The sequence below is a fragment of the Leiobunum rupestre genome, chromosome 4, assembly GCF_980474605.1.
Source record: "Leiobunum rupestre chromosome 4, qqLeiRupe1.1.hap1, whole genome shotgun sequence".
Lineage (NCBI taxonomy): Eukaryota > Metazoa > Arthropoda > Arachnida > Opiliones > Sclerosomatidae > Leiobunum > Leiobunum rupestre.
In genome coordinates, this window is record NC_143387.1 from 55,637,502 (window position 1) to 55,650,333 (window position 12,832).

Here is a 12,832-nt window from a genome sequence, read left to right on the forward strand (position 1 = left end):
AAACTTCCGTAGGCTTAGCACCGGAAAAAATAACTTAAGTATGGCGACGCGTCAGGGTTGGCGCGATACCCACCGGACAGTAGCGTCGAAGGTGGGTTCGCTTGGTCCTTCTCTACGGGATAAATCGCCAACTAAGCCTCGCTACATGAAATAGTAATGATTGACCCGGAACGTGTAGACACGCCATACGAGAAAAACTTATTAGCCTTTTAACCAAATGCGTTATTCGACACGCGAAGGCCTGAGGTACAACGCCGAAACTTTTCAAGCTTTTAGCAACGTCGCAAACGCCGGAGCGCGATAAGGACCCTCCGAAATGCAGTCTACCGTGTTGCAGAAACTTCCCCATATGTTATAAAGGCGTATGGGCGCTTTCCCAAAGTTCTCTTCGCCAGACCAAAGCGCGTAAGAACGCGCAAAAATGGCAAAGTTAAATATTGAAACGAGAACTACCCGAGATTGAGAGTTTGCTCGAGAAGTCGACTCTCATTAAGTTTTAAAAAGGTTGCCGGGGAAAATTAAACTATTGGTTCGTTATTTATTGACGAATTTTCGAAGATATATTATAAAAGACGCTTTTGTAGCTCGGAGGAACGTGGTGTATTTACTTCACGTGGCTATTTTTATTGATTGGAAAATCGAATCGATTTGTATCGAATTTCATTAGATGTTGATATATTGGGCCGTGTCACCGAATCCCGTGACACGGTACTTGATCTTGGTTAGGAGTGAGGTCGACCTTTCTTAATTGGTGCGTTTTTCGACTGTAATTTGAATCGCGTATTTGTTATCCATGGGTAATACGAACAGCAACGTCACTTCCGGCGTCAAGAAGCAGGCGGATACCAGTTCGCAGAAGATCTACTCCTTGTTGGACGTCAAAGGCGGAGGACAACTCATTACCATGATGAAAGAATCCGGTACTGACAGAGCCAGTTTGCAACAAGTAAGAGAACGACCTTTTGAAAATTTTAATACTGATTTAGGCAAGAGAGACCGTGGTCCGCTAAACGACAACTTCGTATGGCTTATGTATGTCCGCGAAAGATTCCAATAGGTAAATCGTTAAATACCTGTACAAATATCAAGTTTACACGAGAAACATTCTATAAAAATCTATAATTTAGGATTAAAATTCTGGTAACTTAATCTTAGTTTGATCTAGGAGCAACAAACACAAGGAGAACGCTGGATTGTGTACAAATTTCATTGGACGAGCCTTTACGTTGAGCGTTTTACGGAAAGGGTGAAGACAATTTCCGAATTTTACCTTTCCGATGGTAGCAAGCACTAAAACGTCTAACCAATGAAAATTGTACACAAAAAAATGCACGACTTTTGACGGGTTACGTTCTCCTTGTGTGGGGTGCTGTGTTTGTTGCTCCTAGGTTTGGTCGTCCTAGTTTCTTGGGTTGAGTTATTTATGTTGAGATGGTTTCCATAGTCGTGGGATCACTATAATTCCGAAATAACGCGTTTGCCAGCCCGAAATATTGGCAAATTATCTTGAACAGTACCTTTTTTTATTGCGTGTCCAACTTTATAGAATTTAGAATTAGCTTACGATTGCAATCTTGAACCAGAAAGTCTCCTTCGGTTAACAGCAAGATGAAGCAAATAAATCAACCGATATTTCGTTGAGATTAAATGGTAGTTTCGTTGGGGCAGTTGGACGAGAAAATCCGTCAGATGGTGGAGCCGTTCCTATACAACAAGGGCGAGGGTAAACTGGTGCCGACGGCCGATTTGGTGCTGATACGGAATCGCGACCGGCCGAGGAACAAGCAGATCACGGTGCCTCGCAAAGATCCTCCCCACCTGCCCATCCCGTCGGTCAGCAACGCCGCCTCGGTGTCCAGAGTGGCCCTCCAGCGCGGCGACTCCACGCGGAAGAACTGCAACTCGAACCACACGCTCTATCCTCGCAAGCACCACCATTCTCAAAACGAGCAGACGGACTCCAAAAAGAGCGAGCTGAACATCAACGGAAGCACCATCTCCATTACCAACCCGAAAGGTCAAAACATCTACGACCACTGTACGTAAACTAACGAAAGAATTGAAGTGAATCCCTTTTACAGAACCATTCCCATTCCGGGAAGTGTGCTGGGACTTGGAGCAGCGAGGTTCGGTGGGGGAGACGGCCATTCACTTGTGTTTCTTAATTTCAAGCACCGCTCATTCGGAACTGGCCAAGAGGTTGATCAAGGTTTTCCCGAAGTTGATCAACGACTATTACGTTTGCGACGAATATTACGGTACGAACTCGACCCGTTTCATGATTCTCTGAGAAGTAACTAACTTGGAAATGTAAGCGGTTCGCAGGCGAAAGCGCTCTGCACATGGCCATCGTCAACGAGGACCCGGCCATGGTCAAGTTCTTACTGGACAACGGAGCGAATTACCACGAGAGGTGTCTCGGAAACTTCTTCAGTCCCGAGGACCAAAAGGCTTCGCGGACGGACAATCTTGAACACGAATGGGTCGAAGTTACCCCCAAAACTAATTACGAAGGGTAAGACGCATTTGTCGGTTTCCAAAAAAGGATAATAGAAAAGACTGATACGTATTTATTTCGGTCGCAGACACGTGTACTGGGGGGAGTATCCGCATGCGTTCGCCGCCTGCTTGAACCAAGAGGAATGCTACCGTTTGCTCTTGGCCAAAGGGGCTGATCCTGACAATCAGGACACGAACGGAAATACGGTTATTCACATTATGGTCATTCACGAAAACATTGTACGTACGCTTCAACATCTCGTTGAAACCCACACCATCTCGACCACTTACCGCACTTTGAAACTTATAACAGAGCATGTTCAACATGGTGTACGAGCTGGGTGGATCGGTGGACATTCTGAACCAACAGAACTTGACTCCGCTCACTCTGGCCGCCAAACTAGCCCGTAAAGAAGTAAGCGCCTACTTTAAGAATCCTTTTAAAACCTTCGAAATATTACATATACTGAAACAAATGTTTCCTTTACTATTTGTCATTAGCTCTCCCAATTAAAATTCTCTTTGAATAATCCTTCCCGAAAAAAATCCACTTAAAAATACCGCTTCGCGTTAAAAATAAATCACTTAAGGATACCGCTTAAAAATCTCATTAAAATTAATTTTTCCTCTTATCTAGTCGAATGAAAAAAAATGCTTAATTGGAAAGGCTTTTGAAATTTAATATAAATATACTTACATAAACTCTAAGTGGGTGTTTAAAAATTTGAAAATCTCACGATTTTCCGTTCCAATCGGAATAGGATAGAAAATATTTTGAAGAAAAACTGTCTATAGCTTTAAAAGCTCCCGAGTAAAGACTAAAATTGAAGAACCAGTGATCGAACCAGGCCAAATCGAAAGCAAAACGTGGATTATTTCGCGTCCAAACTCCCCGGTCTCTAAATATTTAACGCGGGCAGTTGCTATCAACACGCGGAATTTGGCTCGTGCAAGAGGTGATTTTTCCAAAACCCTTACTTAGTTCCTACACTCTTGTTTTTGCAGATTTTCTTTCACATTCTGAAACTGCAGCGCGAAATCTACTGGCAACTGGGCAGCATAACGTGCACCGCCTACCCTCTTCAACAGATCGATACCATCAGCCTGAAATCGGGAGAAATCAACAAGGCGTCCGCCCTCAACCTCGTCGTTTACGGAGTGAGTAGCTCGCAACCCGCCCCGACAGTTATCACCGGAAGCAAAACACGCGTTCAACAACCCGAATATATTACCCAAATTACTTTATTAGAATAATAACAGCGATGTTATCTGATGACTTTTGACTTTTAAATTAGGACCGAGCCGGACATCTGGACATGATGGAGGGTTTGCTATCCGACTTGTTAAACGCTAAATGGAACACTTTCATCAAATTTAGGTATATATATACACTGATATGGATTTGATTAGAACCAGTCAGTCCAGTACCTCATAGGTTCCCTTAGGCCTACTTCTTCCGACCCGATTGAAGCGCACATTCGTAAGTTTTTGCCTTCCCCCACTCGTGCAGGAAGGGGGCAATTCAACTATAATCATTTATTCCTAAGTATAAATAAATCAATTCTTTTTTGTTAGAGTAGATGGGACAATACAGTCCACTAACCGTTCAGTAGCGGCGCCAGCAACAGGCCGGGTTAGGCCTGGGCCTACTTGAAATTTTGGTAGGGGCCTCCAAAATTTAATATATGGGCCTCCAAATTATTTAATATCAGAAAATTCTGTAATTTGTTTGCGAAATAATTTATTTATTTATTCATTTTTCAATATTCAATGCGAGTGATTCGCTTAACGACACTGCTGTTTTTATTCCTTTCAAAGGCACGAGTCACTTTTCTTTGGCAGTAGTTTATTTTTTAGTTTTAATTTTTGGCGAGCGATACTATATACAAATTGTATCTTTAATTTTATCTTTACAAATAAATTGTTCTTAAACTTACTTTACTTACGTCGTTAGTGTACCTATGTACATTCATTTTCGTAAAGTTGTAAGTTCTGATGTAAGGGATGTACATACGAAGTACCGAAGGAATGAATGTACATTGATAGACTTGAATTCAGTCGTAGAAATAAGTAAATAACCACTCATTTGTTAAGTGTTATTAGTTCTAATTTGTTCGTCGCGTACCCATTTTACCCAAAAACTGCATCGCTTGCTTAAAAAAAATTAAATAATCCACGTGGATGGATTTGAAAAAATTGTGGTGGGGGGGGGGGGGGGGGGGGGGGGGGGGGGGCTCCAAATGGTTGGCCTACATCCCCAAAAATCCTGGCGCCGCTACAGTAACCGCTATGAGATTAATCAGGGATGAGATATGTGTAAAGGCCACGACAACGGGGGGATATACTTGGGGACAGGGGTGGGACACCCGTGGCGGAAGTATTCCGGCCACCCGTTGGGGGATCGGTGGTCGTCCTCTAACGGCCACAAACTCTACCTCCCAGACGCCCAGGATTACACTACGCCACTACTCCCGGCACAAATTAGTTCTTGATTATATATCTTGGCAGTATTTAAAGCGAGCTCTAGTGTAGGTACCTGGATGCCACGATAGATGTCGCTTTCAGCAACGCGTCCAACCTTGCGTGTTAGTTTCGATTGGTTGAGATTTTAAAAGCTTACGGACGGGGACTAATTAATTACCGTGTATTTGTAACAAGGCATCCGAAGTTGCTTTATTGTCCTATTCAAGTCTTAGGGCATGTCCGAATTATTAGTCGACTGGCAGCTAGGAGCAACAAACACAAGGAGAACGCTAGCCTTTAAACACGCTCAGGGGCGTACCGAAGAGAGTACGTTTGGGGGGGGGGGGGAGGTAAGTGAAATTTGCCAAGTAAAAAACAAAGTTTGTCAAGTCGTCTAAGTTTGGATTGTTACGGTTGATTTCAATTTAAATGTTTCATTAAAATTATAATCGGTGGCGCCATCCGCTGTTAGCGGCGGGAACTATATACTATACAATTGAATTAATAGTACTAATCTACCTTGAAAGTTATAGATGGCGCCACCCGTATAATGATAGAGTTGAAACTTGACGGCGGAGGGCACCGATTCGAAATTTCAGAATTTGTTTCTTGAAACCACGACTACCGAACGCGCCCATGTCATTCTAGCGGTACTATTCCCAATTCAATTTCGAAAACGGCTCGGCGTCTAGTTATAGTGAGTGAAGAATTTGCGTACTCTCTTTATATATAAAGCGAGATACACGAAGAAGAAAAAAGAGATTGAACGATGCTACAACAATTTAAAAATCCCATCAAACCCGCTTACTATTTTCTCGTCGTGTATCCCGCTGTAGTAAAAAATAGATACGTTTCATCCTGACGAATAATAGTTGTTGTTTAACTGAACTGCTTTGAATAACTTGAATAATTCATACCCAAATATAACATAAACAATTCAAACACTTATTACTTAAAGGGGCTCCAAAGTTCGGTGGCAAAAAATATAAAATTGAGCATGCTTTTCATTCCCCCCAACCGGGCCAACCCCTCAATCGACGGAGGCGGGCAGAGTCAACCGTAAATTTCGCACTTTACTGACTTTACACACATTTGCCACCGAACTTTGGAGCCCCTTTAAATATTAACGTAAGAACAACCGACACTGTATCAGTATCACATGTTATCTTTAACCAACGCAACTTAAGGAATATTGGCTTGTGAAATTTTCACTTTCCTAAAACATATCACTATAATATAGAGTATTGTCGTCTGAAACCTTGCGACGTCACCATTGTAATTTGCCTATTGATAAAAAACGGTAACTGTCAGGGCGGCCACTATTAACACTACAGCTGTGACGTTACAAGTTTTCAAAATCGTATCAGACGACAACACTCTAATCACGACTTACCAAATTTACCCCAACTTCCCTAAGTAAAAAAAACTGTAACATCTCCTATAGAAATTAAAACTAGGTATTTTTATAAATTTAGTTCCGACACACTAGCTGCCTAGCATAGAAATCGGGTCTTGTAAGTTATACATAAGGAGAAGCAACTACATAGAAATCTCAAACATAGTTAATGACTTTAGGGAAGTAAATTGCTGGGAAATTCTAAATGATTTGTTGCAACATCGTTTACCAGCTATTTAGTAGTTTTTTAATTAACTAAAATATTTCATAATTTTCATTTTGCCAAGTTCACCTCTATTTGCCAACTCTACAAAGCTTTGGGGGGGGGGAGCCTCCCCCCGGTCCTTCCCCCAAAGGTACGTCCCTGAACGCGCTAACGAAGGGTTGTGTACGAATTTAATTGGACGAGCGTCACGAGCCTTTACGCGGAACGTTTTACGGGTGGGGGGGAAGACAATTTCCGAATTTTCCCCTTCCGACGGCAGCAGGCGCTAAAGCGTCTAGCCAATGAAAAACGTACACAAGAAAATCCACGACTTTTGACGGGTTGTGTTCTCCTTGTGTGGGGTGTTGTGTTTGTTGCTCCTATCTGGCAGGAAGACGACTAAATTTTCAAGCCGCATGAGAATTGGGACAGTCGCTTAGTCTGCACTAAATTCTTGGAAGCCGACTAAAAGAATTGAGACACATCTGGAATTTAGCCAATTCCGTATCCGCCAAGATGTAGCCATTAGCCAGAGTATGCGGACACTGTTTAAGTCAGTGGTTCCCAAACCTTTTGAATGGCGGAAACCTTTTGTATTTGAAAAAATATCGCTGAACCCCTAATGGGGGGTGGTCGATCGGTGATTTGGTATTTCTATAGCGAAAAGAACCCCGGATTTAATTTTTTAAATTACGATTAACTATTAATTAGCGCAACTTGCGGTTTTATTTATCACAGTTTTTGATTTAAATGAAAATATTTCATAAAGTATTATGCAGCAGGACTCGTGCAAAATGGAATAAAATTGGAGACTAGACTAAAAATGCATAAGCTCCCACGAAAATGGACGATAATTAATACCCAGGATAGTGTGTGCTCGCCGTCAAACTAAAACAAATGAATATCATTAAAATAAAGCCTAAATAAGCAATATACGTTTTAGATGCTACAAATTTAAGCCCTATGGGTTATTAGTACTTAAATTAAATTAAAACCCAAAATTAGTAAATAGGTTAATTTTATCGTCATATTGAAAGGCCCAAAGATTTTTAAATTAAAAATTGTGGTTTAAATTTCAAACTAATTTAATGTCAACTCCTTTTGCATCCTCTCAAGTTAAACCCACCAGTAACGTTTTGTTGCCTTTAATATTGTGAAAATTGAACGTGATATCGTTTTGTGTAGGTTTTATTCTAAATTCGCCTCTTTCACTCTGTACTTCCTGATCACGATGGGCTGTTTCATCCTCCGTCCGTGGCCACCTCAACCCGAGGGCACGGTTGACGAAAATGCTTGTAATACGAGTAAGGAGGCCCCGGAGGCGGCTCTCAAGGCGGCTTCCTTGTCGTCCGCCGACGATGTCTCGACGTTGTTCTTGCTAGCGAATGACAATTCGACTAATTCGAAGGAGTACGGGGAGTTGGCCAACGGCACGTCCTTCTTGACCATCGACTTGGGGAATGGCACTAACTTGAAGGACGTCAACCCCAATGACACCGACTTGAAGGGCAACGAAACCGTAGATTTCGACTACTGTTATCTACTTCGGTACACCACGGAACAAGATTTGGTGAGTATCTGTTAAATAGACCCCTACACATTTCACAAAGGTGAAGATCCTTTCTAGGGGTTAACGCCATTAGAGGTCGATTATTAAATAACGGAAGACTTACCAGATGGCACCACCAGTCTGAAATGTGGAAATTTTAGATTATCAAAAATCCCAAAATATATTTTTTAAAAGGGCGCCATCTACTATAAATAAAAGCGTAAAAATCGGACCTTTAATGGCTTCGTTCTTAATGCTTGTTTCAATGTGAGTCCAAATTATGAAAGTCGTGACTACCACATTTCCACGAGGGTTTTTTTTTCAACCCGAAATTTGGTGTTTTACGTGTAGAACAGATGAAAGAACGGCTAATTCTATAAGTGCTCCGTAGAGATCGAGTTAGTAGACCTAACCCTGTAAATTAACTTATAACAATTCGGCAGGTTCCAGTAGGTCATATTTTATTATTTGTTTATTCGCGACCGAAAACTATCGCAACGCCCACTTTTTTTCGACATTGAAAGCTACCTAGCTAGCGGCTAAAGCAGACGCTATTAGTTTTTCCTCATTGTTATTCATAAATTTCATTTTATAAATAATGATACTCGCCTTTTACTATAATTTTCGCATCGTTTGCTTATATTTTGATAGGATTATTTAAGAAAAACGTTCTTATGACTTTTGAATTTGTCTGTAGCAGACGTTAGATCAGAGGCACAACCTCGGAGAAGCTAGCGCCGTTACGCCACCTAGACTCGTTTCTGTCGCGAAAAATTATTAGGATGGGGTAGTAGCATTTGTCCGAATTTCATTCGTCCGAATAGTGTCGCGTTTGTCCGAATACTCATTTGTCCGAACTTGAAAACCGAAATTGTTCCATTTGTACGAATTTAATGACCTTGAGTGTCATTTGTCTGAACGAGTAGTAGCATTTGTTCGGATTTCCATCGCAAAAATAGTGTTTCGTATATGCAATTTTCCAATATTAGAAATATAATTGCATCACGAAATTGTTTTATTTTAACCAAAAATTGGCTGGCTTTGGTGTTAATTCAGAGTTGGCTTTGATTCGGTTAGGTTAGATTGAAGTTCCACAATTATTCATGTTAAGATAAAAAAAACCGCACGTTTGGGACTCTATTTTTTACGGATTCGGTTAAATGTGATTCTTTCGAATTTGACTAAAGCCAATGTATCACGTTGGGACAAATGACATTTCGGACATTTGACAAACGGATAGAACGGTTAAATTGCCAACAAATTATACAAAATAATTTTCGGACATATAAAACCGTAATTCGGCCATCTAAGCCATATTTTTACAGTTCGGACAAATGGGTATTCGGACAAATGCTACCAAATCATTAGGACAAGTAGCTACAATTTAACAATTTCTTTGAAACAGGTCCGACTCGCGTTTGAATTATTAACGGCGGGAGGTGCTGCCCTCTACTTGCTAAACGCGGCCAAAGAGATTCAGTTTCTGGGCTATCAAACGTTTCTGGAGAATTTGGTAAGTGTTACTCAAACCTTTCGGAAATTTAAAACACCTCAAGGTTCAAAGTTAATATTAAGGACAAGTCCCCGCGATTTATACGCGGTGGCTGGTCATGCTTAATTCCTTGAAAAGTAGCATTCTTTGGAAATGCGAATAATACCTTGGAATCTCCAGGACCGGGGATTGGTTGCCATGGTGATCGGCCGAGGCAGAAGTATGAAAGCTTAGACAAATCGAGTAACAATAGAGTTCCACAGTGGAACTTTATCTGGTGGACTGATTATTTTAGGAATAGTAATTCTGGTCAATTGAAATCCAAACTTTTTCGTGACAATGTCGTTTTAATTATTAATATTTACAGCATTTAAAGTCATGGTTCCAATATTAGAATCCAAATAAAAATTATATGCAGAGACTAAATTTTTTTTAAATCGTTTAGTTACAACTTATTTTAAAAACATTAAAATTTACAGCGAGCTTTCGAACCGTAGTTCTTCTTAATGCTAAATTTTTATGTTTTTAAAAAAAGTTTTAATTAAACGATTTTGAAATTTTTCTGTCATGTAGTATATATAAAAAAAATTTGATTTCTAATGTCATTTTAGTTTTTTAAAGAGTACTCGAAAATTTTATTTTTGTGATAAAAACGCGTTTACAATTATATCTCTTTACATTATAACGTGTGTTAAAGTTTTAACTTTAAGTTTTCTCTACTTAAAAGTTTTATTTCCATAATAAAAATGTTGGAGTTCAACGCTGGCACTCGAACCTTCACACCTTCACTAATCCGCGCTATTTTTACAACTACTACGTATTAGTTGCTTATCTTAATCTAATATTAACGCATGGATAGTAGATTTTAGAGAATCGGTAAAAAGCCTGGTTTTTAGCCCCCGTAAACCCATCACACTAAGGGAGTCGGCCAAGGTTATTTGAAAAAAAAAACAAGTATCGCTAAGAGTGGACGATACTGTTCGAAAAAAGAAAAAAGATAAACACGAAGTACATTTTTACGCCAAAAGGGATTTTTTCACGTTTTCATAGATTAAATATGATATAATAAATATCACTTGATAGTTTTTATTGAATTAAAAAACCAAAATTAAAAATTACTAAAATATAAAGCGCAAAAAATTACGTAACAATATCAACCGCATTAGATTGCCATTTTGAAATTTTAGGATCACGTGGTACAAACGACCTTGCAAGACTCTCGAGCTGATTGATACGCGGGGAGAAATCAAATGCACTCTGGAAGGGTATCGAAAACCTGTCCTCTTAATTTACTGTCCATGATTAACGAGTATAAGAATAAAAACAAACGATAATTCAAATGCACTAAACTAAAATATTTGTTTAAAATATTAAAACCCGACTAGGCTGGTCATCAGGGGTATTTTGATTAAATAATTTTATCTTTTGCACTTGAACTACAGTTTTTTTTAATTCATATACTCGTTAATATATTCTGCTCAAGTTTCTTAGCTAGATTTGATTTATAATACCATATGTAACATATTTACTCATAAGTATACCTATTGATAACATATCCATAGGTAAAATTTCAATGAGACCTTGTTTCACACGGAACACACAATAAATGGATCCAAAAATGCAAAAATTCTTCTAATCGTTGCGCTATTAAAAATTTACCATGGAAACGAAATCACGTGATCGACGAGGCACGAGATAATTAGCTATAGATTGTTTAGGTCGGAAACGCGCGAGGAATTTTTCACTAACATCAGTAAAGCTAATGACGTGTTTTTCGTCACGGAGCTGGAAGTGACGTAATTTACGTTATATCCCATGAGCAAGGTTTCAATAAAGAAAATGCTTTTATGGCATACTTACGAGTTATTATGTTACGTATGATAATACTGTACTATAATTTTCCAATGTATGGTGAGACCATAGATATAGGAAACGTATATAAAGGTCTAGATAAAATATTTCAAAGGGAGTGAATACGGAGGTGACAGCTAGCAGAAACGCGTAATTTCTGCAGGCTATCCTTATAAGGCGCTATCTATCGGTAAGAAAGCTCATGCTATCGTCGCGAGAGCCATTGTCTCCTGCTTAAAAATTATACTAAAAGTCACCAACAGATGGTGTCTAAAGACTACAGCCTGCGGAAAGGTCAAGCACTTTGTACTAAAATGCTAAGAGAGCTCGCGCTCTTGGTCACGTGCCTTCCTCGGTGTCTGCTAGGTGTCAATTCCGTATTTTATGTTAGGCTTAAACGCTACGAAATTTATCTAGACCTTTATATACATTTCTTATATCTATGGGTGAGACTCTGTTGTTCGCGATTTTTAACGTGACGGATATTGCTTTCGTACTTCCCGTCGAAGGGGGTTTCGTATAAACGTCTGGTCGAGGTCCTTTAGCGGGTCATCCAATCACGCGTTGACCGACTTCTGGATTACTAACGCAAATAATATTTGTGTATCTCCGCCAGATGACAGTGCCGTCGAGAGTGATTTTCCTATTTTCGTGCCTGCTGATCGGCTGCATGATTCCCATGAGGTTCGCCTGCGCCTGCCGCCTGGAGGACAAAACCGCCGTCTGCGCCATGGTGCTGATCGCCCCCTATTTCTTATTTTTCTGCAGGTACGTTATTCATTTCAATAATCCATCTTGGAGAGTAATGTTTACTCTTTCCGCGCAATAGAGGTTTTCGTATGATCGGCCCAATCGTCGTTATGATTTACAAAATGATTATCACTGACTTGCTTTGTTTCGTCATCATTTATTTGGTATTCGTCATAGGATTCTCGCAAGGTATTTATTATTGCTATTAATTCTGATAATGACTGGTTTACTAATGCCGTACACGATCTGTTTACGGAGAGGTCGGCGCAATCTCGGTTTTTTCCCGGAACCCATTCGTCAGTATCCAACCGGGGAAATATCTCTCCTCTATTTATATTGGTACCCCAAATTACAAATAATAAATTTCATAAAAAAAGTATTTTATGGTACCAATATATTAATTTGGTCTTATTAATTATTCATAATAATTGTCTAATATTTAAACAGTAATTATCTTATATATAATCCTTAATGTTTGCAGCACCGTAACCAGGATTTGATTTCAGGGTGGGAACGCAATGGAAAGAAATAATAAAAAAAATAAAAAATTGTACATACAACCATACGGTCCAGGGTGGGCACGGCCCGACCGCCCCCCCCTGGTTACGGCCCTGAATGTTTGTGTGT

The 12,832-nt window shown here is 39.9% G+C and overlaps 1 protein-coding gene across 1 annotated transcript in view; it reads left to right on the top strand.

The window, feature by feature from the left end:
• Positions 1–793: 793 nt before the first annotated feature.
• Positions 794–12,832, top strand: part of LOC149948366 (transient receptor potential cation channel subfamily V member 5-like) — a 58,125-nt gene continuing 46,086 nt past the window's right edge. The window contains exons 1-12 of the mRNA XM_090171063.1: positions 794–935; positions 1,655–2,017; positions 2,082–2,258; positions 2,326–2,515; positions 2,586–2,739; positions 2,813–2,914; positions 3,505–3,657; positions 3,795–3,877; positions 7,749–8,133; positions 9,518–9,625; positions 12,072–12,223; positions 12,285–12,394. Of these exons, the coding sequence (XP_090027189.1) occupies positions 794–935; positions 1,655–2,017; positions 2,082–2,258; positions 2,326–2,515; positions 2,586–2,739; positions 2,813–2,914; positions 3,505–3,657; positions 3,795–3,877; positions 7,749–8,133; positions 9,518–9,625; positions 12,072–12,223; positions 12,285–12,394 (2,119 nt within the window). The remainder of the gene's footprint in view (positions 936–1,654; positions 2,018–2,081; positions 2,259–2,325; positions 2,516–2,585; positions 2,740–2,812; positions 2,915–3,504; positions 3,658–3,794; positions 3,878–7,748; positions 8,134–9,517; positions 9,626–12,071; positions 12,224–12,284; positions 12,395–12,832) is intronic.